The sequence below is a fragment of the Electrophorus electricus genome, chromosome 13 (assembly GCF_041902795.1).
Source record: "Electrophorus electricus isolate QZ-2024a chromosome 13, ASM4190279v1, whole genome shotgun sequence".
Lineage (NCBI taxonomy): Eukaryota > Metazoa > Chordata > Actinopteri > Gymnotiformes > Gymnotidae > Electrophorus > Electrophorus electricus.
In genome coordinates, this window is record NC_137509.1 from 6,438,472 (window position 1) to 6,465,613 (window position 27,142).

General features: G+C 39.3%; 3 protein-coding genes and 2 long non-coding RNA genes across 7 annotated transcripts; 2 read left to right on the top strand and 3 right to left on the bottom strand.

The window, feature by feature from the left end:
• Positions 1–206: 206 nt before the first annotated feature.
• LOC113587596 (uncharacterized) lies at positions 207–6,653 on the bottom strand. Of its 2 annotated transcripts, none has more exons than XR_003411756.3 (3): positions 6,523–6,653; positions 4,231–4,272; positions 207–1,184 (listed from the first exon to the last, which is right to left on the bottom strand). It is a non-coding gene; the product is annotated as an uncharacterized LOC113587596 (long non-coding RNA). The 2 variants fall into 2 exon arrangements; XR_003411757.3 differs by lacking the exon at positions 6,523–6,653 and adding an exon at positions 6,283–6,389.
• Positions 5,675–9,322, top strand: ankrd53 (ankyrin repeat domain 53). Of its 2 annotated transcripts, XM_027026321.3 has the most exons (6): positions 5,675–6,066; positions 6,286–6,439; positions 6,605–6,804; positions 7,079–7,243; positions 8,265–8,385; positions 8,521–9,322. In XM_027026321.3, exons 1-6 carry the CDS (start codon positions 6,053–6,055, stop codon positions 9,091–9,093), a joined length of 1,227 nt encoding a protein of 408 aa, XP_026882122.2. In that variant the 5' UTR covers positions 5,675–6,052; the 3' UTR covers positions 9,094–9,322. The 2 variants fall into 2 exon arrangements, with proteins under 2 accessions (XP_026882122.2, XP_026882120.2); XM_027026319.3 differs by lacking the exon at positions 5,675–6,066 and having other exon boundaries at positions 6,073–6,439.
• A 520-nt stretch (positions 9,323–9,842) lies between these two features.
• tex261 (testis expressed 261) lies at positions 9,843–15,298 on the bottom strand. The gene is made up of 6 exons (XM_027026322.3): positions 15,061–15,298; positions 13,380–13,459; positions 12,872–13,025; positions 12,578–12,645; positions 12,323–12,425; positions 9,843–10,943 (listed from the first exon to the last, which is right to left on the bottom strand). Exons 1-6 carry the CDS (start codon positions 15,128–15,130, stop codon positions 10,828–10,830), a joined length of 591 nt encoding a protein of 196 aa, XP_026882123.1. The 5' UTR covers positions 15,131–15,298; the 3' UTR covers positions 9,843–10,827.
• Positions 14,462–16,749, top strand: LOC113587595 (uncharacterized). Its single transcript, XR_003411755.3, has 3 exons — positions 14,462–14,633; positions 16,191–16,261; positions 16,610–16,749. It is a non-coding gene; the product is annotated as an uncharacterized LOC113587595 (long non-coding RNA).
• On the bottom strand, positions 15,779–23,243 carry shtn2 (shootin 2). The gene is made up of 17 exons (XM_027026318.3): positions 23,153–23,243; positions 22,547–22,596; positions 22,350–22,410; positions 21,481–21,575; positions 20,960–21,134; positions 20,705–20,802; positions 20,466–20,547; positions 20,239–20,333; positions 18,326–18,472; positions 18,019–18,172; positions 17,684–17,813; positions 17,519–17,577; positions 17,321–17,421; positions 17,206–17,232; positions 16,846–16,899; positions 16,592–16,748; positions 15,779–16,267 (listed from the first exon to the last, which is right to left on the bottom strand). The coding sequence occupies exons 1-17, from the start codon at positions 23,184–23,186 to the stop codon at positions 16,137–16,139; spliced, it is 1,650 nt and encodes a 549-aa protein (XP_026882119.2). The 5' UTR covers positions 23,187–23,243; the 3' UTR covers positions 15,779–16,136.
• Positions 23,244–27,142: the final 3,899 nt, after the last annotated feature.

Sequence of the window (27,142 nt, forward strand, 5' to 3'; positions counted from 1 at the left end):
ACATCTTACCTGTGACATCTGGATGTACTCAGCTCCACTGGAAGGCCAGCAGATCCAGTCACTCACAGGTTCACATCCATATCAACATAAAACAATCCTAAACACACTTATATACATGCAGTCATGGGATCATGATTACAACATATATGATTATTGAAAATTCTTGAAAAAGACATTTGTACACCATACATTTATTTCAGGCATCTATTTATTTGCAGTTAATTCTTTAGATTATGTTACTTTATGGCTGAGCTATTTTGTTCTAGTGGTGTCACCACTAAACTTACACTGCTTGCAGGTGCATTAGGAGGTCTGTCTCTGTGGTTACATCTCTCATTTAATAAACATATCAGGGGGTGGTAACGAAACCTTGAGAATGATTGGCCCAATTTACTGCCCCGACTAGTTCTTTCAAAATGAAAAAGGTATAAATAAAAACTGTATATAAATAAGGAAAAATGGTGGCTTTTTGTTGAAATATGAATGGGATTTGTTCAGCATCAATTCTGCTCATAGTATAAAATGAAATACTAAGAGTGTCCATTGTGTATTATGGACAAGTTCAGTGGAGTAGCATAGAGGGCCTGAAATGTTTGTGCATGAGCATTTCATATACAGGCTGACCTTATATAAAAGATCAATCTACATTGATTTTTTTCCTCTAGGCTAAGGCAAGTTCTCAAAATTAGTCAACCTTGATAATATGACATTGTATATTAACCATGAAGCTCCTGAACACAGGCATGAAAGAAGTATCTATATGACACAGTCGCAGGTAGTCAAACTGCCTCTATATTAGATGAATATGTCATTTAAAACACCAGCTTTCTTTATCTTTATTGTGAATAGATTCCACATCCAATACTATCATCACTTTTGAGCATCAGACAATACAACACAGTAGATTTATGTGAGGGAATGGAAGCTAGCTTGTAGGTGAGAGGGGAACGTGAGGGGGGTCTTTAGACATCTCTTACCATATTCAAGGTCAAATGCATTGTGATGGGGTGGGGAGCAAGAGAAAGAGAGAGAGCAAGTGCACATTATCTATCTCCTGTGAGTTTCTCATTTTAAGCTGCTGTTTGGGTGAGGCTCTCCAGAAAACTCTTCACACTTCCACCATGTTTCTCAGGTTAGCACCTCCCTGAAAACCCCATTACCTGGCAGGCTCATGCTGGGTGTGGCTTAAAAAAAAAGAAGGAAAAACAAAAATCAAAAAAGAAAATGATTATAACATTATTATCACATCTACCACAACATATCTTACCATATCTTCCACAGCCCTGCTTTGTTTATGCCCATATACCCCAGTGCATAAGTCATACACGTATACACTAATGGATTCAAATGGCAAGTGAACTCAAAGGTGTCAGAAATGATAATAATCTAATTTCACCAAGAGGCACACTGCTTCCTCTCTTTGCTCTCCACTAATTGGATCTTTTCAGATGTTCTTTCTACCAATCAGATGTTCCAATGGATCTACATCAATCAGGAGAGAGGAGTCCTAAATGTATGCTTCCTGCGCCCTGTAAAAGGTCAGCACAGCTGGGTATATCCATGGGTATTGTAGGGATACATCAAGAAACTAATTAAAGACAGTTACACACATTATGTAAAATGTTTTTCTCTCAGTGTAGTTATCAATTCCGATTTGGTATAAATAAACTTTTCATTTTCCAATTTGCATCATTATACTAATAGATCACCTTATTCTCTTCACCATATTATAAAAAGACATGTTTTACTATGGTTCCCATATCTATTAGATATAGTGTTGGGGAAACACTCCTGAGTACATTATGTAAACAGCCTCTGGATGACCTTACAAATGCTCTCTGACCTCATACTCCTTGCATACACTACACCTGTGGTGTCAATATTAGCACTCCTAAACCCAATCATATTTGAAGGGAGGACGTGATTATCTGCGTTGGCTGAAGTGTGGGAGGGAGACCGTAAGTGTGATATGTGCACCACAGGCACCATTTTCAACCGCTTTCTCTCAAGGCCACTGAGTGCCTTGATAAACAGATGGCTCACTTTACACATTCAGTACCCCACAATGCATGCAAGACACACACCCCAACCCACCCCCAAAAGACACTTTCTCTATCACACACACACACACACACACACACACACACACACACACAGAAAGAGAGAGAGCGATAGAGAGATAGTGAAGTGCAGAGGTGTAAAAATCAGCCTTATACAATAAAGGTCCCTTCGAGAAGTGTTGTGTTCCAAAATGCCTGCCTTTGCTACTTAGCTCATCATCTGGTAGAATTAATATCCACACTCCTGGATTTCCAGAAAACTGATTCTGGACACACAAAGTGGTGTTTAGATAAATAACCAAAAATTATAGATAAAATATAAAAATATAGGAAGAGTGATGTTTAAAGCAAAGCTGAATGCCTAATTTTCCATTAACCTACTATATCATTCACTACATATGAAGCATTTTTGGATATGCTCCCAGTAGTTTGGTCTGATGAGAAGGTCAAGAGTACACAATTTAGCACCATATGTGATCTGATTTGTGGACAAGTCAGCAAGTGAGTGGCCTTCATCTAAATGACACTCATCTGAGGCTACAGGCTGCATGCAAGGCATATCAGACCACATGAATAGTTCTTTAATTTTTATTTTTAGTCTCTGTCTGTCTGTGTCTTTCTCACTTCCAGGTCTGTAGATGAGCATGTGGCCTGTATCTTTATGAAATTGAATTAGAAATATTTTAATATAAATATAACATCTCTCTTTCATTTTCCAAACATTATTCATGCTTACAAGTACAGCAAATTTCCTGTTAAAGTCTCAGACAGCCACATGCATACACAGACATCAGAGCAAGATGCCAGTGGCTCCACAGAAACAATCATGGATAAAGAAGCTGAGAAACACAGATGCCATGTTTCAGTCCTGCACATTGATACGGAGCATCAAAAGCCACAGGATGCACAGGAAGGGGAGGGGTCACCATCCTCTGCTCCTTTTGTCATTACATATGTAATTTACTCAACACAAATCATTCTGACTGTTGTCAGAGCATAATATTAATGGAACATCTTTATGAGTGACTAATTTGTCTTGACTAGTGGAAGTCAACTCAATATCCAGCATTTACAATCATTGTGAGGACAGTGCATTATATTTAGTTACATTACTGAAAAGCCTCACCTTCAGTCCATTTCTGCGTTTCAGTGTAACATAACCTGAACTGTAAAAAAAAAAACATGTTCACCAAAAATGTGGCAATGTCTTCTCCACCTGTATTCCTCCACTGCTAGCCCAATCTGGGCCCTCCACACTCTGCTTGTTGTGTCCTCTCCTCCCTGCATCCCTGCTTGTCTTCACCTTCGTGTACAGTGTAGTATGTGTGTGTGTGGGTAAGGTCGAAGAGCGGCCAGTGCACACAACCAGGTCACACTGTGATTTGGAGATGCAGAATGCACCAGGGTGCATTAACACAAGGTTGAGTGGAGAGAGAAATATAGAGAGAGAGAGAAAAAGAGAGGGACAAAGACAGGTAGACAGACACAGAGAGAGAGAGAGAGAGAGAGAGAGAGAGAGAGAGAGAAAGAGAGAGAAAGAAAGAGCGAGAAGCAGTGAAATTGAGAAAAAGAGAAGGACTGGTGTATAAACAAAGGAACAGTGACAAAGAAGAATTTGGGAGAGAATGGACAAAAAGACAGAGAAAGAGATAAAGAAAGGGGGAAGGACAGAGAAAGACAGAACTACAGGTGGTGATGGTAGTGGCATGGACATTAGCGCATTTACAGCAACACAGCCAAGAGGTCTCCAGGGCCTGAGGCCTATATAAGCCTCATCTAATATGTAGGTGCTGTGAGGATTGAGTGGCTCTTTTGGTCTCCTCCCGACCACGAATAGGTTTGCCAATAAAAGAGTGAATATTTCACTGCCACATGTTCTAGCTTTCTCCCTTCTTTCACTCAGTCTGCCAGTGTAATTTGAGTACATGAAGCTCAACAGCTCCGTTGGCTGTGTTTATGAAACATGTGGCAGTAAAAGAAATATGTGTTTATATCAGTTCATGCGGTGTGTATGTATGTATATTGCTCATCAGAGAGTTAGAGAGAGAGAGACATGGACAGAGTGAAAAAACATCTCCTAAAATATTTGCACTTTATGTTAGCTTTCCCACTGAATGTGAGTTCTGCTCCTGTCTGTTGTGGACTGGCTGGTATTCTGATTCCAACATACCCTTAACTGGTCCACTGCTTGTCCAGTGGTAAAGTACTGCAGCTGCAATGAGAGAAAACCATGAGCTCATTTTCATGGGTGTCTTATGCAGACTCCACATGTCCAACCATCTGTAAACTTTTCCCTAATTTTAACCATTTTCTGCTCTGAGGTCAGATTAATGTTAGTAAATTAGATCACAAAGGTATCTAAAACAGTTGGAAACAGACCCAGATCTGGGCCTAAAATCTATGGAGGAAAGCTACATGACCTCACCGAGATGATCAAGGACATAAACTCCACTGATGGGGCAGAGTGATAAAATGTGTGTGGACACTGTTCACTTACACAATTTATTACTGAAACATACCCAACCCAACGTGATCCATAACCTGCCCCTGCCATGAAAACACATGAATGCATATGGGAATATGTATATTCATCTTATCCATTTCAAAAACACATAATAGGCTATAATTGGTCTTGTAAGGTCTCGTATATGAAGACCTAATGGTGTTACAATATTAAGGGAGCACAAGGTACAATTTAATTTATTATAAAATGACTTTTACAATCAAATAATTAGCGTTTAAACACAAATAATTTTGGAAACTGCGTCCTCAGTGTCGCTCATCCCTTCCAGTTCAAGAGTTCACACGCTCAATATTCGCCATTTGATACTTCCCGACTAATTAACATATCGACTGCTCACGCTTGACAGAGACATGGAGAAAATAACCACGATCCATGTAATTTCCAATCACGCGCCACGCCCAACGGGAGGCCTGATCAATATTTAGTAATCATTCTGCAGCGCGCGCCGAGCCCGGTGTACAGTAATAAACCTCTTGAAAATGACGCAGAGAAAAAAAATGAAAAGAAAAGACAGTAAAGAGCAGTCGAAAGAGTGAAGGAACAATCCTGAATTTGTAGGCTGTCAACTGTGATCAACACGTAATATTAAAAATCATTGAACGTTTTTAAAATATACATGACGCCGTTAAAAGCAGAGTTTGTCAACAGGGGCAAATCCGGTCCCTACTAGAGGTTGTCAAGCTCAGGATCCTAGTGGCGCCATCTACAGACTGACGAGTTTATATCTTAATAATTATGATCAATTCTGATTATGATACCAAATCAAAAACATTTGGTAAATTTTTTGAGCACATGGGGAAATGGAATACGTCCACGTAGCCTGTTTTAAATATTAACCACAAACATTTTTGTTTCCATGTCTTATAGTGACCGTACTATAAATCCTTAATAGTCAGTAACATACAAATTCAGAAATGTAGGCCCGCATCGTGTAGTTTGGGAATACAAAACCAACGTCATTACAGGACAAGTCCAATACTACTACGGTCAACCATATTCTTAATATTTGTTTATTTCAGTTAGTAGAGCCTGATATATTTTCATACATTGATTAATACATTGCACCGGCTGTTGTAAAACTTCGCTTTCACAAAAACGGAAGTTCCTAGGAAAGAAAGAAAAAAGTTCTAAACTTAATAGATTCCACTGGACATATCGATTTTATTCCAAGTAATGTTGGGCCATTTCTACTTGTCGCCTCATCGTGATTTATACATCTCCCGCAAAGGGGCAGCTAACATTATCAAACGGGGTATTAAACGCATTAACACCAAAGTTGTTTCAGTGTTAACCGCACCGCTTTTGGTGAATCATGCTAAACAGCGAGTATGTGAGTTACACGCCAGATCCACGAGGTGCTTCATAGGTAAAAAGTAATATTTTTTTAGGATAGTGTGATAATGCCCGAGCTTCACCATGGTAACAGGTTAGCCGAATCTGTCAACAAACAGGTCTGTCCCCCCGAGTCATGGCAGGTGTGAGGTAATTTATTATTATTTTAAATATACGGTAGCTATGTATAGCCGTTTATCGTCTTGTATGTTCACAAAATGTACAACGTAAATATATCCTTAACGCACCATGCCAACAGGCCTATCGTGCACATTTTCGTCTCGAAAATTCGTTTTTATTAATAGGCTATATGCCAAATGTAGCTAGGTATCCTAGCTGTCGTGCTAAGCTAAAGATGTCTCTTACTAGTTTGCCTCGCAGCCGTAATGCTTCTGGGGTGGTACGATGGGTGCACAAACCACCCCCCGCTAGCGATATGTTTCAAGCCGCAGTTTCGGGGGACCAAGAATGGCTCAGTTTGAGTCTGAAGAGAGCGCTGTCGGCGACGCAGCGGAACAAACAGGTGCGGATGCCTGCGGACTTAGGTTAGCTGTCTAATTTATTTAGGTGGATTTGTACATCATTTGAAGAAAAAAAAAAGCTTACTGGTTTCGTAGGTAATTGGTGTCTACAGGTTTTCCAGTGTCTAAACTTTTCTGCTTAACCTACGATTTTTTCTGTGTATCAGGGTCTCACCGTGCTACACGTGGCCGCGCAGTACGGCAGGCTGGACTGCGTGAAGCTGCTCGTGGAGTCTCGTTACGTGGACGTGAACGCTGGCTGCCCGCGTGGGCGGAGACCCATACACATGGTGCTCAGTCCCCAGAGCAGACCTCATTCCTACGCCTGCCTTACATACCTGCTGGAACAGGGAGCCGAGCCCGACGTGTACAACTCTCTTTCTTGCTTTAAAACAAATCGGTTACTGAATCCACTGTTACATGTAATGCTGTGATGTAGTTTGAATGTAGAATGTTATAAATAAGCAGGGCAGTTTGAAGGCTTACAAAGGAGCACACAGTCAGATATATAAATCCTTAAAAACAAATCACAACATAGAAAATATACAACCGTTTTATTTACATAATATAGTTCAATAAACAGTGGATTTGTATCATTTAAAAAAAATCAGAATGAAAGGTTATGCGTGTTGTATCTTCAGCTCCACAGATGAAGGAGTAACACCTCTGCATATGGCTGCTGCTGAAGGTCTGAGAAAGTGTGTTGAAACCTTGGTTAAAGTCGGAGCCAACACACATGTGTGTGATAGCAGGGGGCACACACCCTTTGACCTTGCTCGTCTCTGGGGGCATAGGGTAATTGCTAGGTAAACTTCTTTTAAAAAGCTTAAAACACTTCACAGTCAATAGATAACTGATGGTTTAACAATCCAGTCTTAGATCAGGCAATTAATTGTACAAATAGTAATGTAATAGTGCAGTTACTATGACAATAGTAAAGTACGTGTGCAGTGAGGTGCAAGCGTAATCTGACATTACCAAGTTCATGAAATCTGTAAATACTTCACTGCTCAACAAGGCAACATTTACAAATGAGTTCACTTTATATATATATATATATATATATATATATATATATATATATATATATATATATATATATATATATATATATATATAAAAAAAAAAATCTGAGTATTTTCACAAAGCTGCTTTTTAAAAGTTCTTGGCTCAAGCTCCTTAAAGCAAGTCAAAGGCAATGGTGGCAAGGACAAACCATAATATAACAAAGAAACCTTGAGAGCAGTGCTCTTCTTGTCAGCACTAGATTGAACAAGGTTTAGTTATATAGCCATGACACAAAGTACTGAAGATATAAGTTATAGTCACACCATAGTTTAACAGAAGTTTAGAAAAGTCAAAAAAGTTCAGCTAATATGTGACATGCTAGCATATGAGTCAAACGTGGGCAGATGCTGCATGGGTCACAGGGCAGTTGTGGACAAGAGGGTTATGTGGTAGGTGCATTGATGTTTGTCAGGACTTGGTGGTGTCAGATGCATGCAGGGAGGCCTGGTGTTCCTTGGGCAGACTAGTGAAGGCAGAGCAGCAGATGGTCTACTGGGAAAACACGCTGATGTATCGGCAACACTGGCAACCTGGGCACATGCCCCATATCAGAATGAAAGCTGTGTAGCTGACTAGAGAAGAACTAATAATTGTTCCGTTATTTATGTTCTATTAATATATGTATAAGGAGTGCATGGCGACCCAAGTGTAAAACTGAAATTATAATTATACTCATTAGGCAGTAAAACTACAGATTTTTTCCACCAGTAATTATATTTCATAATGTAAGACTATGGTAAAAGGCAATGGGTATTACAGGTTTCTGAAAAATGCCATGTGGCAGAGAGATAAGAAGGAGGAGATGGAGAGATGCAGAGCACTGCAGGACCTCAGACAGACTCTGACTGCCATGCACAGGAAAGCAAAGTTTCAGGAAAAGGTTATTTTCATAATTTACTCTTTATGTGCAATAAACAAGTTTTATTATTAGAACATAGCCACTATTTTACTGCACAATACATTTTAAGCTTCATCATCAAGGTCACTTACCCTTACAATTTCATGGTGGTTTTAGGTTGTCAGAGAGGCCCTTATTGGGGACAAGTTGTCCAAATGGGCTGAGAAGAAGGGCCTGCCCTTACTCTGGACCCCTTTGAGGGACTCTTGGACATTACACCATGCCCAGTGCCTGTCTTCAGAACCTACCAAATCAAAGAGTGCCAAAACAAAGAAACACCACTCAGGTTCACCAAGAGAAGCATGGAATGTCTCCCCCAACCCGTCCAGACCTCCTCCTGCTAGCATCAGCAGGCCGCAGCAGGTGCGAATGGGTGTCCATCCAGAAAAGGCAGCAGTCGAGCCAGATCTGCATCAGAGTGTCAGGCTGCATCGGTCCACGGATGGCCGTGTCCACTACACTACGCTGTGGGATGGTGTTTCACATCCAATGCCCACCCTGCCGCTAGATGTCGTCCAGAGGGGCCTGTTTCCATTAGTGTTCCCCTCACGAATTGCTTCTCCACTGCACTTCCAGTGTAGCAGTGTGCTAGACCTGCCTCGCCGAGGGCGCACACCACAAGCGGGTGCCTCACCCTGGACTGAGGTGGCCATGCACCTGGCTGAGGAGCTGGAGCCAGGGAAATACTGAACACTGTGCTGACTGAGTAAAGGCTGAGCCAGTCAATGTAACTAGAACACGGGTCATCAGTCCAATCTTTGGGCAAGCCCAGCCAGTACAGGAATTTGCTCTGTCCCAATACAGGACTACACCAGAACCAGGTAAGGCATGCAGAACATTTGACTGTCTGGCTGTAAAAATGTGTTTTAGCTGGAAGACAGTAAATATGTGGATTAGCTGGGTGTCCCCGAAGACTGGATTGAGAGTCTCTGAATTAGATATACATTCCACAAACAGCCCTTTTAGCTATTTAGTGTCTCCTCTTATTAATTACACTATTGCGTTTCTATGCTGAAAGGTGTTAGCCATGGATCTAACCCTAAAAAATCTTTAGGTCTTACACTTAGCCAAACTTTGCATTAACAGACTGATTTATGTTTAGCCATACAGTGTACATTATCAGCACTTCCTCTCCACCCACCCCCAAGTGGTTTATTCCCCCACTGAGAGCCTGTTGAAGTGAGTGTGCATGTGTTAATAGTGTGAAGCAAACTGTGCTGACCTCCCATCGACCTCACACTACCAACAGTAACCTCCAGGTCACAATCATATAAAGGGCAAACCTTAAATAAAGGGTAACCAACCAGACAGGTATGAGAGGTTATAACACTTCAGAATGAAAAAGGGTGGAAGGGAAAAAAAAAAAAAAAACCTGTTAGATATGGATATTCTCAACCAGTTGAGCATAGTGTAGTGTCTTAAAATCAGAAAGTAGTAGCTAACAATTTAACTCATTTTATTAGAAATGTACATTAACTGCTTGTGTGAAAAAATGCTGGACAGAGCTGTCAATTTCATTGATTAAAAAATTAAAATAGGAAGAGCAGCACTCAGCACTCTCATATTATATAGAACATTGTGAAGCCAACCACAGCTCTTCTTACACCTGTGCCCATATAGATCAAGCATCTCCAAGCATTAGTGTCTAGTCCCTGATGTAAACAGATGTTTCATCAATCCTACAGGTACTCATACCTACACTTATAATCACACGTTTGTTCTTTATAGGACATAAATGAAAAAAGCAGGATGGAAAAGTATGGCATTGATGAATGTTATATGACAGTTAAAATGCTCATGAAATCCCAAACATTCCTTCATTCCACAGCTGCACAAACACAGAATGTGTGCATAATGTAATACAATGACATGAGAATCATCCACATCTCCTACTTACAGTACTGCTGTGATTAAATTTTGCAGAAAAACCCACACCATCAATTATCCAACTAAACACATGCACATCAAATGTCTATTATTTAAGACTTTGAAAATTCATGACTTTCTGGGACAGGTTTTCAGACACAGATTAAACCCAGTCTAGGTCTAGACTAAAATGGAGAATCCCAACTAATGGTTTAATTTTAGTCCAGGACCAGGCTTAACCCTTGTGAGGAAAACCAGAGCCTGAAATCACTCCAAGGCTGAGGGACCCTGATGGTAGTTGGTTGCACTCGCTGCAGATTAACAGTCAGATGGGCAAACAGAGAGACAGACGTGCAAGTTCAGGTGAAGAGCTTGTATTGTCCGTGGCAGGGTGGATGGCACGTAGTCTTCTACCATGGTCACCTCTTTAGTCTTTCATCTGTGCAGCAGCCTCTAAAGACATCCCCCTCCCATGCACCTTCCATGGGGACAGTTGGATGCAGCACTACCTTCCATCTCTCACCGTCCACCAGGCCTCCACCCACTTCTGTTGGTGCGTCAGTACATTTTCTGTCGGCTTGGCAAAATGGCCTCTTTTAGAAAGGAGAAGATGAGGAGGATTCCCGAGCGCTTGCCCCTCTTCCCTTTAGTGAAATAGTTTGACACCACATCATCTGGATGAGAAGAAAACACACATTATGCACTAGACAGAGCATCCAACCAAATACACTACAGCACAGCCATTCAATTTCCAGTCAACAACTTTTCTACCCTGTTATTAACTAGGAGTTTGGTATCATGGCACAGATGCCAGTCAGTCTTGAGAGATTCAGTGAACCACCAGTAAATTAATAAAACAAGACTGAGTTTGTATTTCAGGTCCAGATTTAAGTACCTGCGCTCTATATGGGCTTCCCTGAAAAGCATTCATGCAGACTTAACCCTACTATCATATACACCTAATCCCAGGTCATGAGCCTGAGGCAACCCTGTCCCTAAAGCAGGCATCATTCAACGGTAACAAGAGGGACAAACATGGCCAGCGAATGAGCTTTTATTGGGCTCACCCATCTGCCAAGTTCTTCATTAAAATTGCAATTCTACAAATGTATCTTTCTCTCAAGAGATTTAGACAATACCGTTTCTGCTTTAATGTTTATACTTTCATATTTAACTCACAAAATATGTTGTGGGCAAAATCTTGTTTTAAAGTAAATGTAAAGAGGGCCATCTCTGTGCCCTGATTAATTTCTTTTATCTGACTGCTGCTATGTGTTTTAGAGGCATTATTACTGTCAACCATTTCAACTCTCATTGCTAAATTGTGTTTGCAGTTAAGGAATGGGTGGATGCCTGAGAATGTATGACAAAGATTTAGGAGTACGTGCTAGACTGCGTAAGCTGATGTTCATAAGATGTTTAGTTTTGGGCTTGGCAAGGTGGAGGATGAGGTTATGAAAGGACCAGACAATATTTACTCTTTGAAAATTTGTCCCCAAGCCAAATCTAATTCATGATCCCTGCCCTAGAGCCTGAGCAAACCCATAATTAAAAATTAAAAATAAAAAAACACACACGTTTGACAAGTATTTTGCATAACTGTGAGAAAGCTGTCCTCTTTTGTGAAGACAATAACACAAACAACCCCCCATCCAAACGCGATTGTATTATTTCTACAACACTCACTCAGTTATGTAAGCTGTGCTGTCACTCAAGAAAAGAACTCACTCACAAGCATTCCTGATCCAATTCTAAACCTTTCATCACTGAGAAACTAACAGTAATGTTAGTATCCAATGATGTACCCTGGGAGAAAATGAACTGTAGAGACTAACCAAGACTTATCAAAAGAGCCAAATCAAAACTCAGACAAGGCCATTGTAATTTTAATGTAAAAATATTCACTGGCTATGTGAAGGTTCCCCTTAAATATCTCAATGGGTCAACAAAGTGATCATGAAATATAGCAATAATACGCTAATCTGTATAATCAGAATATTTAGCAGTTAACTGCAATTCTCAGAAGGAGCACAACAGTCACATATTCACTGACCTCCTTGCTGCATAGTAGATGGAAGTACATTCTCCCCAGCAGAAAGTGATACAAAGAAAGAGAATGGTATCACCCACAAGCAAATTGTGAAGTAAGCCAGGACCTGGAAACAGGAATTGTTTGAAATTAGCAGCAGAAAAAATATTTAAAAGCTTTCCACCACAATGTCATTAACTCAAATTGTACAAGACAAACCAACATATGTTTCTTTTTTATTTAGTGGTAAGACATGTTTAGCTGTAAGCTTTTACTCACCTCAGAGAAGGCATAGTACTCCTCTGCAAAGTACTGGAAGGCCATATAATGATTTGTCACCACCAGTACTGAGAAAGAAAAAGGCAAGCGTGAGAGCAAGAACAAGAGAGAAAAATAAAATATAAAGAGATAGCAGTTTTACGATTAATGATGACTGCTTTATTACTGTGTCTTGCACACAACTGTCCAACTCATTAGCTTACAAGACATCTCTTAAATGGCAGAACCAAAAGTAAATGTAATGCAGAAATTGTAAGACATAAGCAATGTCTTCTGCCACACATCTGCACGTACTGCACGACAGGATGAAGTTTGGCGAGCTGAGCATTATGTAGGGGAAGGTTTGCAGCAGGCCAAAGTAGACAAGGTTAGTGAAGAGACCAACTCCAACCATGAGCACAGGGAAGCCCTCAAACAGGTAAAGCCCCACCAACACACCTGTAGAGAACTGGGAGAGGGCAAGGTTCAGTCAATCTCACAAACCAATGGAGTGCGTGATGAGGACAGTAGATAAAACACATAAGTACATTTAATTTAAGTGGCTTTGGGCCATTAACAAAAGAAACACACTGCATTTCAATGTTAGGCATAATATAGTCAAAAGATATCTAGGGCCATTTCTCTGACCTCTGCCCATCCCATCCTGAAATACAATAAGGATGGGCTTGGGAGATGGGTGGAATCTGATATAGACGTTTCTTCCCCTTTAAATTCAGATGAAGTATCTGTTTGAGCTACCAGTATAATAAGCTATCTAATACTGTGTCATGGACCAAAACATTATTTTGGGGGTCTTACTCACCAATATCATGTATTTTATGATGCGACTGGTGGCAACTGTGTACTCTTCTATTAACTCTGCCAAGTAATAGAGACCAGCAGCTGCACAATAACGAACAAAAATACAATGAAAGCCTTTCACACTTCCTATTTACATCCACAGCTGTGTTTCTTTAGCCTAAAATCCAGAAAAACATTGTATGCATAGTTGATATTATCTCTGCTCCACCACACCTGATTCACATAATGAAGACTTTTGACAATTGAGTAGGGAAAAACTTAAAACAGTAGAGGGTGAGGGACCCCCACAAACGCAGATGGAAAACACTGACCTATAACATAAGAGCCTAGATAAACTGATGAAACAAGTCACCAGAGCGCATGTCGCTCACAGGAACACACAATCTCTCAAACGAAGATTGCGAGTCATTTACTACATGCTCTCCCCAAAGGTTACTTCTTGAAACTGAAGTCAAAACATCGCAACATTTACGCTGGGGGTGCTTCAGGTCATGTAAAGAAATTCCCTATGGGCCAAAAATTTTAAACAAGTAGCAGTTCACTAGTTATTTTTTAATTGCATTACGATTCTTAAATTACAGACATTCCGGTGAATGTTTCTGATATCGAACTGTGGACTGCCAGCAGGACATTAACGATACTACATCGTGCTTGCAATGAAGTATTCTTAGGAGCAATTTTCCTCTTATTTTCATAATCTCAAGTCAGTTAGATATACAGCGTCTATATAGAGTCACCACTGTCACATATAGGGCAAAATGGCAAAGCAAAGGCAATAAAATAAGGAATTCTTTCGCTAAAGGGTTGACCTCGTAAGAAGTAAGTTTCCAATCGGATCCGCCAACGTGTACAGGACAGCTTCCTTGTCGCTTCCTTTCATTTGCTACAGGTTTACTTTTCTTTGCCAAATGAACGCTTGCGGACGAGTTATGGCGTATAGATTGCTGTCCAGCTGCCTGTTTACAGTTAAACATCTTAAATACAAGAGATATTTAGCTAGCTAATTAATCTGTAACATGTGACTGGCATTCGCTGTAGCCAAGTGATGGTAATATGCCCCGTTACTGCTCACCTCTAGTTAATCACAGATTCCTTACAAGGCTAGTTAGCTAACAAGCCAGCTAGCGTTACCTAGTTAGGTTAGCTAAAATAACTAACCTAGCTATCTAAAAACCAAGCCAATTTCATGCTAAAGCATAATGTTAGCTAGCTGGGCACAAAATGCTACTCTACAGCCATGGATTTAATACTAAAGGTATGATTTACACATGGTATGATAGCTAGCAAACAGGCCCCTGTCATTTGCTGTTAAGATGTTAAAATGGACGATGCCTGCTAGCTAGCTAACATCCTCGTAAATTGCATATATAACTGCAAGCTATCCTACAATAATTTGTTTTGTACCTATCTGGCTATCGTGACCCTAGCCTATACAGCAAGCTAACATGAAGGAGTATCTAGCTAGAATTTCAAGCATCATCTGCAAAGTTCGTTAGCTTAGTTAGTAAGCTAGCTGTAATGTTGGCGGTGGTGTAATATTTCCAGCATGAAGTGTTGGCCGAATAGAGAGCAATTGTGATTAAGAAAAAGCAGTTAGGGTAAGTGACGTAACACGTATAGATATCTCGCTTGTTAGCGACTAGCTAGTAGTAAGCAACTTCATTAGCGCAAAACCAACTTACCAATAGCGAGAGTAACAAAGGCTATTTGTATCACCAGCGATAACCAGCTGAGCAAATAAATAAACCACATCTTTTTAAATAAAACTAAAATAGTTACGAAGAAGGTCAGCAAAACGACACAATCTGTCAATTGGTATTATGATGATTAAAAAAGAAATATGAAGGAACCAAAGTTCATTTAACGTTTCCTCAGAGCTAGCTAGCGAGCAAAGAGTGTAGCAAGAATCAGGACTCCCTGTAATAGCGCCCTCATAGCTTTAAGAATATACTGCACTGGCGGAAAGTGGCTTACTTAAACTAAAAAGGTGTACAGCTTATTTCTCTTAGATTTATTCCTTTTATCCCAACGCACACAAACAGACACGTTACAGTCCCTCACGTCAACGTAAATTCTTAATGTTTTTTTTAGAAAACGGGCTTCTCCAGGAAAAAATAAACCAAATAGCTAGAATGAATAAATATTAAAACATGAAAGCAAAGACATACAGTGAAAATAATTCTCCTCCATTTAAAATGCTTTTATCAAACAATAGGAGTGTGGAGGTGTGAACATAAAAAAACACCTCTCTCCATCTTCTTGGTGGATGAATAAACTCAGCTAAAGGCTTTTACTCACAAAAAAGCACACATAACAGAGTGTGTTACAAAAGATCTTACAAAAGAAGGACCTATTCCACAGAACCAGAATAATCTATTAAGAAAGACTAAACAGAAAAGGGAAGGGAAAATAGAGCTTTATTTCTTACTAAACTGTTATGAATGTTTTGGAGATCCTTGGAAGGTTTCCTTTTAACTTCCTAATGGCTGCAGACAGAATATCCTTATTTGGCTTTGAGACAAATCTTGTGAATGGCACCACTGGGGTCATTGTTCAAGTTGAATATACCTTAAAAACATTCTCAATAGGCAATAGGCCAGAATCCATTTTCAGACAAATGCTTTTTGATGGCTAGCACAGTTCATCTTAACCATAATTTTCATTCAAAACAATTGGAAATCAGCATTTAACAAGTACTGTGCTTAGGTGCTTTAATTGTCTACTTTTAGAAATGAACAGTATAACCACTGCAACATATTCAGCTGTCTTCCCACATGATAGCTTCTGATGCGCTTTCCTGGTTCTGCTTCAGCCTACGGAGAACAGGGGCATTTCCACTTTCTGCAGTCCAGGGTGAGGAGGTTATGGCAGGGTCCTTCGGAGGTGAATCTGTGGTGTTGGAAGTACAGCACATAAGACAAGCACTTAAAAATACTGCCATAGGGGTTTTTATATATTGTCTGCAATTGCAGTTTCAGAATATTAAGACATCCTGTGCTTTATGCTAGCCATGTCCAACTGTGACAGTCCATTATGTAACTGTGCGCAGTTTCAGTTTAAACATCAGTTAATTCATAATTCTTCTGTGATAATGCTTTAAAGAACAATTAAAATGACATTTAAGTATATTCACATTTTACTAAATGAAATACAAGCAAGTTAGAATTTCCCTTGTTTTTGTAAATAGCCACAGGTTCCTAATAGACACTTTACCTTGGGTTTTTGGTGCAGTGGGGGGACGGGACCCTTTATCATCCCCTATTGCCTGCCTCCTTCTCTGCAAGACCAACTGAAGCTCCGCCTCGCCTACATTGTGACTAATTCTCTTCCTGGACATCACCCTTTTATGACTTGGTCTCTTTATGGAGTCCTGGAATTCATCGTTTAGATCGTATCAATAGCTGTCAAAAACTAATCCTCTAATAATAATAATATGTGAGTCTATCATGTAAGAGTTCTAATTTTACCAGCATTCCCTGTAACTCAAGCAGAGCAGATTTCCTCTTCTCAGTACTTTGGTCCTGTGAAATGTTTTGTTTGCTTAGTGATGCAACACAATCATTTCAGCAACTACAAAATTTTATAATAACTGTCATGTAAGTTGTGTCACAAATTCTGTTTTCATAAATTTTTACACTGTACAAAAGTGTACAAAATGCCAATTTAAATAAAACCAAGCTTTCATAATTATTAACGAATAAAACTGAAAGTGTACTGAAAAAAAATATGAGATTCTTTGTCATTAAAAATAAAGTATTTGATCAATCTTGAAAAGCCATTTACGGATTACATCAAAACAAACAAAATAAAAACACACAAACACAAACCTTCCATGAATCTTCTTCTGAGGTAGACTGTAAAGTAAATAAACAGTAAAAAGTGAAATTGTGCAAAACCTCTCTCTTAATTTGAATCTGAGCTCAGCCTAAAAGAACTGTTTACTTGTGGGGTCTTCAGGGCAGGCTTCAGAACAATCCCTCTCTTAATCCTTTCCATCATTTCATCCACTGCCCTGGCTTTCATGTCCATGGACAGCACAAGATCTGTGATAACAGAACATCACTCAAGAACTATGTCATAAAAACCTCATGTAACATAATGATTTTGGAAAAAGGGGTTAAACACACACAGGATTCTTACTCTTAGAGTCAGTAGTACTGCTTCCAGCTTTCTTTCTGTTCCTCAAAGCATTCAGTGGACTAGAGAAAAACACCAGTATATTTTTCATTTTGGCTCTTGTCGCATGGGAAGCTATGTTAAGTGTATGTATCACAATAATGGGGACAATGAGCAAACTGATCTTACTCAGTAGGGACTGTAGAGAGGACAGGAGGAGGAGCTGGAGGACTCGGTATGGTGTTCTCTTCATTTGATTGGCCGAACTCAGGAGTAGGCGCCTCGTTAACAATTCTAATCCCATCCTGAAGTTGCTTAACTGCTCAAAATGGTATATAAATTCTGAAGTTGTTTTGGTCTATGTGCTTAGTATGTATTACAGCCTACTGTCTGCCAGTTTTTTCATCTGATAAATAAAAACCAGGATCAAAACTGACCTCTACCACAACATGTCTGGCTTTTATTAACATAAAACATAATTGTGTTGTAAATTATACTGACTTTGTTGGGACAGTTTGCCTCACCTTCTTCTTGCAATACTGCAAGAGTTTTTTGTGAGTCTTTCAATTGATACTCCATTTTCACCCTCTCTTTCTCACTGTTCTCTAAGTGTGCTCTGACCACCTGCAGCTCTGCAAGGGCATTAAATTCTTCTGTAGCGGATTGGCTCTGACTCCTCTATAGGAGATAACCACAAAAGCAAATGGGTGGTCAAGCAATATGATATCAACAAGTCAGTTCTGCTATAAAATTGAACTAGACTAGCTCAAGTAAGTGACCTTGATTACGTGATTGTTAATGAGTGCACTCATAAGCACAAAATGTGCACACCTGCTGTTGGTGATGGAGTCGTATCTCCTCCAGTGCTTTACTGATTTGAACCACCTGCTCCAGGGCCTGCTGGAGCTGTGTGTCCATCTCTGTATTCTGCTCCAGGGCCAGGCTCTGGCACTGGCTGTGCCGCTGCTTAACCAGCACCTGCAGCAGCCAATCATTTTCCATCAGACAGTCAACCAACCAATAAGCTCTTCCAGTAATGACCAATTCAGTCCTCCCATTAGTGAACGTGTGGCTTTCTACATTGTTGCTGCTATTTGTCTTTTACCTGGATTCAAGGTTAAAAAATCCATCAGAACACAAATGTTAAAAAAAGATTTTTAACCATGAATTTAAGACATGGGGAAAAGATCTATTACTATTAATTCCACCTTTCTAGTTTCAATATAAGAGAACTAAAAACTGAATGTATTTCATGGTTCATGTTTGTAAGATGACCAACTGACTACTATGTCCAATCACCAACTCAACCACTGATTCAATTTGTTGGTTGTGTAAATTAAATGAGGAAATGTACTATTTATTCACAAAGAAGAAACAAGAAGAAACCATTATGATGTTTAAACATCATTGGTCTCCACCCCCCAGAAACCACAAGTCCTATTTCTAACAGAGTTCCTCAGTGATTCAGGTACTTTTCCTGTAAAGCAAAAAAAGGGGAACCAGAAGAGGAGCCAGGAAGTGAATCTTTGTTTGGTTTTCGACCACAGTTTTCACTTCTTATGTACATGAACAGGTCTTAGTTCACCTCATACCACAAGCGTTGCAATGCTCAGCCAGTGACTACCACTCCCATAGCACCACAATTAGAGAAAAAGAGCACAGTCTTGACAAGTGAATGGCTGCAGCTCTTTGTGCGTACACAAGCCTGTATTTGCTTTCTGTTTGAGTTAGGCCATCATTAGACTTTCTTTGTGACAAAGAAATATACGCATAAGAAAATGAATGTATTTTGAAAACAGAGGAAAACATATAAATGGACAGAACCAATGATAAAGACCCTCATTCAGGTTGTTTGGTGTGTGGCCGCCTTTGTGAGTGAGACTGAGTGGGATGTGAACAGTAGGGGTCCCTTTCACAGGTGAAGACCCCCCCCCCCCCAGGGCCCTCATTATGTCATCTGCAAATGGTGAACAATATCTGCAAAGGCGACAATGATGGTGGCGGATATAAAGTGTCAGCAAAGGACAGGGGTTTCAAATGCAGCCGTTTACAAACTGCCATCTTGATGGGTGCTAATTACCATGGGGTGGGAGTGGGGCAGGAGGTACAAAGAGGGTTGCCACCTTCTATACTATGATGCTCACTTAGAGTGCGAATAAATGCCAAAACAACTGGCATTAATAGAGGCAGCTGTGTGTGTGTGTGTGTGTGTGTGTGTGTGTGTGTGTGTGTGTGTGTGTGTGCGCGCGCACATCACAGTCTCCTTTTTGTTTTGTGTTTGTTTGACCAGTTGCGGTTCACAATCTCAATGGGAAATGAGTAGGCCCACCACAAATATCTTGTCCCTTGTCTACACACATTGAGCTGAATGAGAGACACCATGCTTCCTGTTCCCTAATATACATCTATTGAGCAGATGTCCAAATGGTCTGAGCCACTTCCACCTGTCTTCCTTGTTTGGGACCTACAGCAGGTCGTTCAACAGGTCGTTGAACTTTTTGAGGGGGACATTTCACATTAGCAGAGAACTACCATCTTAAAAATATTCTTTATACAATGCTAAAATAATGTATATCATACTGTTTATAAAGTACAAGAAAAATATTGTAGTGCAATTAAATTGATTGTGCTGAACATATGCTCAACTTTGATCAAATCTATTATTAATAGGTAAATATGTTCCACCTGGAGACAACCAACTGATATAATCAGGACAGGAACAGATGATGGAAGACTGACAGTACCTGATGTGCAAACAGCTCAGCATGATGTCTGAGCCCTTGTTCCATTTCCAGTTTCTGTGACATCTCTGTAAACTCTTCAGTAACAAGCTGAGACACTACTCACACATTTACATGAGTGAGAGAAAAGGAGACAGAGAGAGAGAGAGAGAGTACATCAACAAAACCTTGTTTATTTTTATTTTTTATTTTATTAATAAAGGTGTATTTGAAATTTTAATACCACTGACCTCGTTTTATTTTGTTCATGGTTCGACTCTGCTTACTTAACTTCCTCAAAATGGCTTCCTTCTCTTCAACTTCCAGTGCACACTATTCAGAGTGATGATGAAGAAATAATCTACATAAACACACTGCTCACCCAATGACATGCCCTATTACAGTTCCTCAGAGACAAATTCCTGTAGTAATAACTCATGAGTTGTAAGAGTACACAGTTTTCCTTTTTTCCCTTATAAAGCGTCTATACCTGATCTTTCAGTTCCTCTTTTTCCTTCTTCAGGACTTCAATCTGTTCACAGAGTTGTATTTTCTCCCCCAAAAGCTGATCCACGGATGATTGAAGCTCTGATGATGGCAGAAATGAGTAAATAATGTTGCCTTTTTGTAAATCGTACTGATAAATGTGCTGAAATTATATCTACAAACTGTTATTACATTTGGTAAAGGATGTCAAAAATATTTGTGTTTAACCAATCTAGGAAGACTGACCATGGAGAATTACCTCTGATCTGGGCATGACTTTTGAGGTCTGGTTCTTCCTCAATAGGTGTGCTAAGATCAGAGCTACATTCTTCTTCCAGGTCAAAGTTCAGGGCAGACAGGTTTTCAGGCAGCTTTGGGATGAGGGGCAACAGGGCCTGGCTTCTTCTCTTTAAAACCTTGTTTTCTTTTGTCACCTGTGAGCTCAAAGGTTATATGCTGTGATCAGGGAGAAAAGCGAGCAGTTCTCCACAGTCCTGTCTCCTGCCATTCATTAAAGCACTGATCTTGGGTTAGCAGGAGCTAAAGGGCAAGACCAACATGGGATGTGACAACATTGCTGTTACTGATACAGTTGCACAGGAGCCATGTGCGTAAAATAACATGCTGTTCTAGGATTGCTTCCTTTCTGTCCATATGGCAGTTGTATGTACTGTAAAATGCAATGCAAAAAAAAAAAAAATGATCCTGGATTTTTACTCTTTTTGTCAAGCTGGATATATGTGACTTCCTTTTTTCTAACAGGTAGAGAGGTGAGCTCACCTTTAGAACGAGGGCTTCAGCGCTTTCTCTGCATGAGCGTTCATTGTGGAACTGCACCTCCAGCATGTCTATTTCCTTCAGCAGCTGAGAGGATGCTGTTGGAATCAGTACAGAAAGGCACAGTACATACAGGTTACCAATGAAGCAAGACTAGGTGTAACACTTTAAAACAATGGCTTTGGTGGAGTGCATTCCTCTAAAGTGTCAGCCTCAGTCCTAGAGCACCAATATACTCTGTTCAGCTCATTGTGTTGCCCTGAGAGTAGTTTTTCTTTATGTTCTTCTACTGTATATCCTTATGGACCAGGTTCACAGACGCAGACTAAGCCTAAATGTATACTAAAAATAATCACCAATGCCGATTCACTATTTGCACTGTGATTTAGTCCATAGTCTTGATCCATGTGTGAGAAACTGACTCTATATATTTTTTATTTAACTGACTGAATAGAGCAAGTAAAATTTACTATGTAAAACATACAAAATGGAAGTAAAGAATTGACTCAATAGTGCCAGAGCTGAAGAAATGCTAGATTGTATGGTGGTGACCACCAGAACTAGACTTCTACACATTACAATACTTGAGTGCAAATAACAACTATAGTATATAATTAAAACTCTCAGTTTCTGTTGGCTTATATAAACTGTAGGTGTTAGTTCAGCAGACGTTGGGGGATTGCTGTGAAGTTTTAGATACATGGCCCTCATAAAGCCTGAGAAATGATGATACCACATAAGTAAGCTCATTAGATGAAAGTACTGCATTTGTGTTAAACCCAACACTTGTATTATTCATGTGAAGTTTGGGAAAGTAGGTTATGAATTTGTGTACAGAAGTATGTCATGTGCCAAAGAACAAGGAAGTCAACCTTCCTCCATTTTAGACAGTTTTTCCTGCGCCTCATCCCGCTGCTTCTCCAGAATCTCACACTGCAAAACAGGTGAAACACCACTAAAGGCCTGGCTGCTGATAATGCATTAGCATGGTATAATTTTATTAGTAAGCAGCTTAGTTTGTTAATACTTCTATTAAATCCAAGTTCATAGTAATAATATGTTAAAGCACCTGAAAGTCTTGTTCATCCTCTGAAGACAGGATGCTCTCATCCTCAGAGTCTTGGCGGGGGGGGGTTAAAAAAAATAACAGCACTGTCATGCTGTTTCTCATATTTTTGTTTAATGTTTTGATATCAGTAATTAGAGACTTTACTAAAATATATATATTAATGATTATTACAAAAGTAAATAGTAAATTATAATAACTGAATGCTGAAAATAATACTTTAAAACAGAAAAAACAAGTGATATTGAAGGAGTAGCTAATTCAACTGTTGTATGCTATCTGATATTGAACATACATAACAGACTTAGTTTCAGGCATACTGACATATTAAAATCACTGTGTATATATCTTGAAAATAAAAAATACCACTTCAACAATAAGTGATGTGAATGACATTAATAATCAGTTAAAATACATTAATACAAAAGAACGGTGACATCTTATTTGCCAAAACCTACAAACTGCATATTATTGTATTATGGTAAAACTGATTTTGTGTGGCATGCATGAAAAGGTATCTAAGAGTCCTCAGTGGAACCTACTCTACAGACTAATCCTAATTCATATTTAGAAAAAGCAATTCACATTTAGAAAGTTCATGCACCTTACCTATAATTCTTGAATCTGGTCTTGGACTCCACATCTTTGCAACACTGCTAAACAACTTTGAGAATGACTATCAAACTATGCTCTGTTCACACACAGTCACAGCAGAAGTATTAAATGAAACAAGATTTGAAACCGATATGGTTCATTTAAAGCACTTCCCAAATTTGGACACTCTGCATGTTTTCATGAACTGCTTCACTGAAAAGAGTTTTTCAAGGAGGCCAGACTCTCTTACTTGACTCTCTTTAATATAATGAGAAATTTTAAAAAGAATTTTCACTGTTGAAATCCACATGCACCCAGCTGTATGAAAACGATGGCAGTTCACATTATGTCACATTATGACTAATAAGGTCTTTTAAATCAATAAGTATAAAAACACTAGGATAGAAACATGGATTGCATCTTTGTGGGAAAGACCTTCACAGCCATACAAGAGTCCCAAGATACTGTTTACTTTAAAAAATGTATTTAAGGTCTTGCTTAATCACACTGGGAACTCATTAACTCCTTGCTTAAAAATGTTCATCTATGAAAAACAGTAGTGCATTGGTTAAAAAAACAAAAAAGAAACACAATGTGTGTTCCTAGAAATATATCCAAAGTATTATTTTCATTATTTTCAGACTGAGTAAATGGAAATGCTATAAAGATCATAGATATATTCTTAGTACACATAATATACTTTTCATAGAAAGCTGGGACCTGGAAGATCAGATGGCCAAATGACTAAGGTGATGGATTACTATTCTTTCAGCCTTTATGGCAGAAAATTATTTGTACACTATGAAAGATGAATAGAAAAATCTCTTAAGCAATATGTAAAAGCCCTGAGAAGGTCTTAAAAAGGCTGGAAACACTTTGAGGAAAACATATTTCTTTGGATAATACTTGCAAGAAGAAAACTAGACCAACAAAGAGATATGCGAACACTGTGACAATTGCCTCACCTAGCTGTACACAGAAACTAATCCATCGTACTCTGTATTGCACACGGGTTTAAACACCTGTATTTATCAACAATGGAGCCTTTTAAACCCCTCTTTTCCATAATGAGGAAAAACTATAGTATATTTTTCTTAAATAAACATTACTTAATTCCTCTACAGTAAAATTATATATCTTCAACAATCAGTGATTGCTCAAACAAACGTATGCTAAAGCATATCTAAATGACTGCAACTCCATTGCAACAAAGCGAATGTGTCCTGAACAAGGTCTTTTCATAGATGGGGAGGTTGTGCGGTTAAAACTGTGGACAGTGATTCCATTGTGCAGTGAAAACATCTGTATAGGAGGGAGGTTTGGGCCACACCTGAACATCGGATGCTTTCATCTAGTGCTTAAAATAAATGTGTAGAACTGAACTGAACGGAACGAACAAGAGAACTGATCACAAACATGCCCAAATAGCTGTTTCTATGGTCAAAGTGGTGGACCAGTTATGACAAGATTGCTAATCCTTTGTGTGAGGGGGTGGAATCCCAGGTTTATTGTGCCAATAAATATGTCATTGTGAGTGTATTAGATCTTTTGACTCCATACTGCAAAATAAAATAAAGTGGTTCTGCCACAGCAAACAATCTCATAGGCTGAAGAAAGAAATAAACCCTCTGGCAATACAGTGACTACAGTGAAAGAGCCTCCACACCAAAGGCTGCCCACTACTACTTCCTGTACATAAAGTTTTTTGAGGGATGGGGGGCATACAGATGGTTGTTGGCAACTGACCATGGTGTGAGTCACTGAAGTATATGATGGTGTGAGGCACTGAAGTATATGATGGTGTGAGGCACTGAAGTATATGATGGTGTGAGTCACTGAAGTATATGATGGTCTAATTCAGCGAAGTTGTCACGGAACACTCGCCTCTTGTGAGTCACGTAGTTTGGCCCGCCACGTGCAGTGGGAGGGTTGTTTTGTTTGTAACCACACCCACACACACCTGCACCTTTTTCGTCTTTATGTATATAAACCCTCGTCATTGTGTGCAGTGTGTTGGTCATTGTTAATCTAGCGGGTTGAAATAAATGTTGGTGTCGTTATTGTAAATGTTCATCTCATCATTGTTAATGTATTTGTGTTCTTCGTTCGTGTTATATGTGAGTGCCTTTATGTGTTATGTAAATAAATGTTTGTCCATGTCGAGGAAGTCTGTGCATCCTGCTCCACGCCCATTGGCACTCGGGCCACACCGTTACAGTACTTTAACCAGAAAACTGCACACTCTAGTCATGATACTCTGTTTTTTATGCATTCTTGAGCTAAGTGAAAGCGGCTATAACAGTATTGTGACAACTCTCACGCTGTCTACAAATACAAAAGGTAAACTTCTACATTCTATACAATTCTTGTAATTTAATAAATTACTTTTCAAAAAGGATACTGTTTCTCTTTCCCTTAACATAGCTCCTCTACTACTCTAATTTGGCCTTGGAGTGAGAGGGCTGCTCTGAAACATGATTGAACAAAACTGCGACTGGTATTGTGAAGAGTAACCAGAACACACCTTTTCATAAGTGCTTAAGGCAGCTTTATATTAACCTCTTCAAACCCCTTGCCTTAACTGCTCAGCTTCCTCATCCATGAAGACCTTGAGCAAGTCCAGGAATTGTTAAAACCTTTAGTTCATGTATACCCAATGCACAGGCCATGTGATTTCCATGAACATTCAGTAAAATAATATAATAACAAACTTACCTTTTGATAAAAAAACCTATTAAGCACATGCACATTCATGTGTTGATTTACAGTTTGTATCTGTTTTATCCTATCAGTTGATCGCTGGCAGCATTTCCATTATTTCTTCAATGAAAAGGATGCCTTTTTATGACTGGAATGCCCAAAAACTCCATGGAATGTTTTGAGGAGTGATGAAAAATTTTATCTATTCATGTAAGAGAATGTTTCTCACAGCCGAAGTGTACTTTCTCTGAATGTTAAATTCCACAAAGATAAAATAAAGTAAAACAAATTAACAATGCACTGTATTTTAGCATATGAAGTTACTGTACCTAGTACCTGCACAAAATGTTCATGGTAAATATACAGCATAGAATGAATTCTCTGTCTCCTTCTCACATTAAAGACGCCACATGAAAAATACACAATTTTAGTCTAACTGCTCATCAACCCAAGGAAACTGCTATACATGACAAAATACTTTCATCCACTCAGTACCAGTTACAAAACTAAAGATATCTTCCTTAAAATAATTTTGTGCAGTTCTTTCTGATTGAAAGTACTTTAAACAATTCTGAAATAACTTAAAATGAAGAGCATGGAAAAACAACTATATATCCTCAGAACTGTGTGTTTTGAGTTTTCTTGCATGGACTATCCTTGGTTAAGGTAGGCTCTTAATTAATTAGAGATCAATTACTTTTGCTTTAGATTCTGTTAAATTCAAGGCTTCTTGTCTGCCTATCCCACAAACACCATCACAACCACCATCACCTTCACATTGCAGCACAATGCCCATAACCTCATCTATCCCCAGTGGTCATCACAGTCAAAGACCATGCTGGCAGGTGGGCTCTGGGATGGCCGATGCGATATCTAGATGGCTGACGTCCTCTCAGCCTTAGCAGCCCTCCACTCACTTCCATTCCTAGCTTTGACAGGGACATGGATCACCCCTGAGATATAAGTGACTATACCTGCCCTGCCCTCTGCCTTTATATGTACCCATTCTCCCTCGCGGCTTGACACGGGTAATGGCACAGGTTTGCTGTTGTGTCAAGAGTGGTGTTTCACCCCACTTTCCTTCTCTGCTCTTTCTGTATCTTCCTTAGAATTCCATGCTGTTACAGTGTCTTTTCCCAATAAACCCTCAAATCATTGTCATCTACTGCCCTGCATGTCCCCTAGGTAATTTCAATGAGGAGCTTGACACTCTCCTAAGTAAATACTCATCAGTGGAAACCCTCTCATTTTCCTCAGTGATATTAATCAACCTTACTGAATTGATAGTTACTGAATTGAAAGTGT

Bases quoted from the DNA above. Each gene is read 5' to 3' on its own strand.
- ankrd53 (XM_027026319.3), top strand. From the start codon at position 6,227: ATGCCAAATGTAGCTAGGTATCCTAGCTGTCGTGCTAAGCTAAAGATG. The intron at 6,440-6,604 runs GTGCGGATGCCT...TCTGTGTATCAG, and splicing joins CGACGCAGCGGAACAAACAG to GGTCTCACCGTGCTACACGT. The intron at 8,386-8,520 runs GTTATTTTCATA...TGGTGGTTTTAG, and splicing joins AAGCAAAGTTTCAGGAAAAG to GTTGTCAGAGAGGCCCTTAT.
- shtn2 (XM_027026318.3), bottom strand. From the start codon at position 23,186: ATGTGGAGTCCAAGACCAGATTCAAGAATTATAG. The intron at 21,576-22,349 runs GTTGACTTCCTT...TGATTCCAACAG, and splicing joins ACTGTCTAAAATGGAGGAAG to CATCCTCTCAGCTGCTGAAG. The intron at 17,578-17,683 runs GTAAGATCAGTT...GTTTTTCTCTAG, and splicing joins CTCTCTACAGTCCCTACTGA to TCCACTGAATGCTTTGAGGA.
- tex261 (XM_027026322.3), bottom strand. From the start codon at position 15,130: ATGTGGTTTATTTATTTGCTCAGCTGGTTATCGCTGGTGATACAAATA. The intron at 12,646-12,871 runs GTACGTGCAGAT...TTTCTTTCTCAG, and splicing joins AAACTTCATCCTGTCGTGCA to TACTGGTGGTGACAAATCAT. The intron at 12,426-12,577 runs GTGAGTAAAAGC...TCCTGTTTCCAG, and splicing joins AGTACTATGCCTTCTCTGAG to GTCCTGGCTTACTTCACAAT.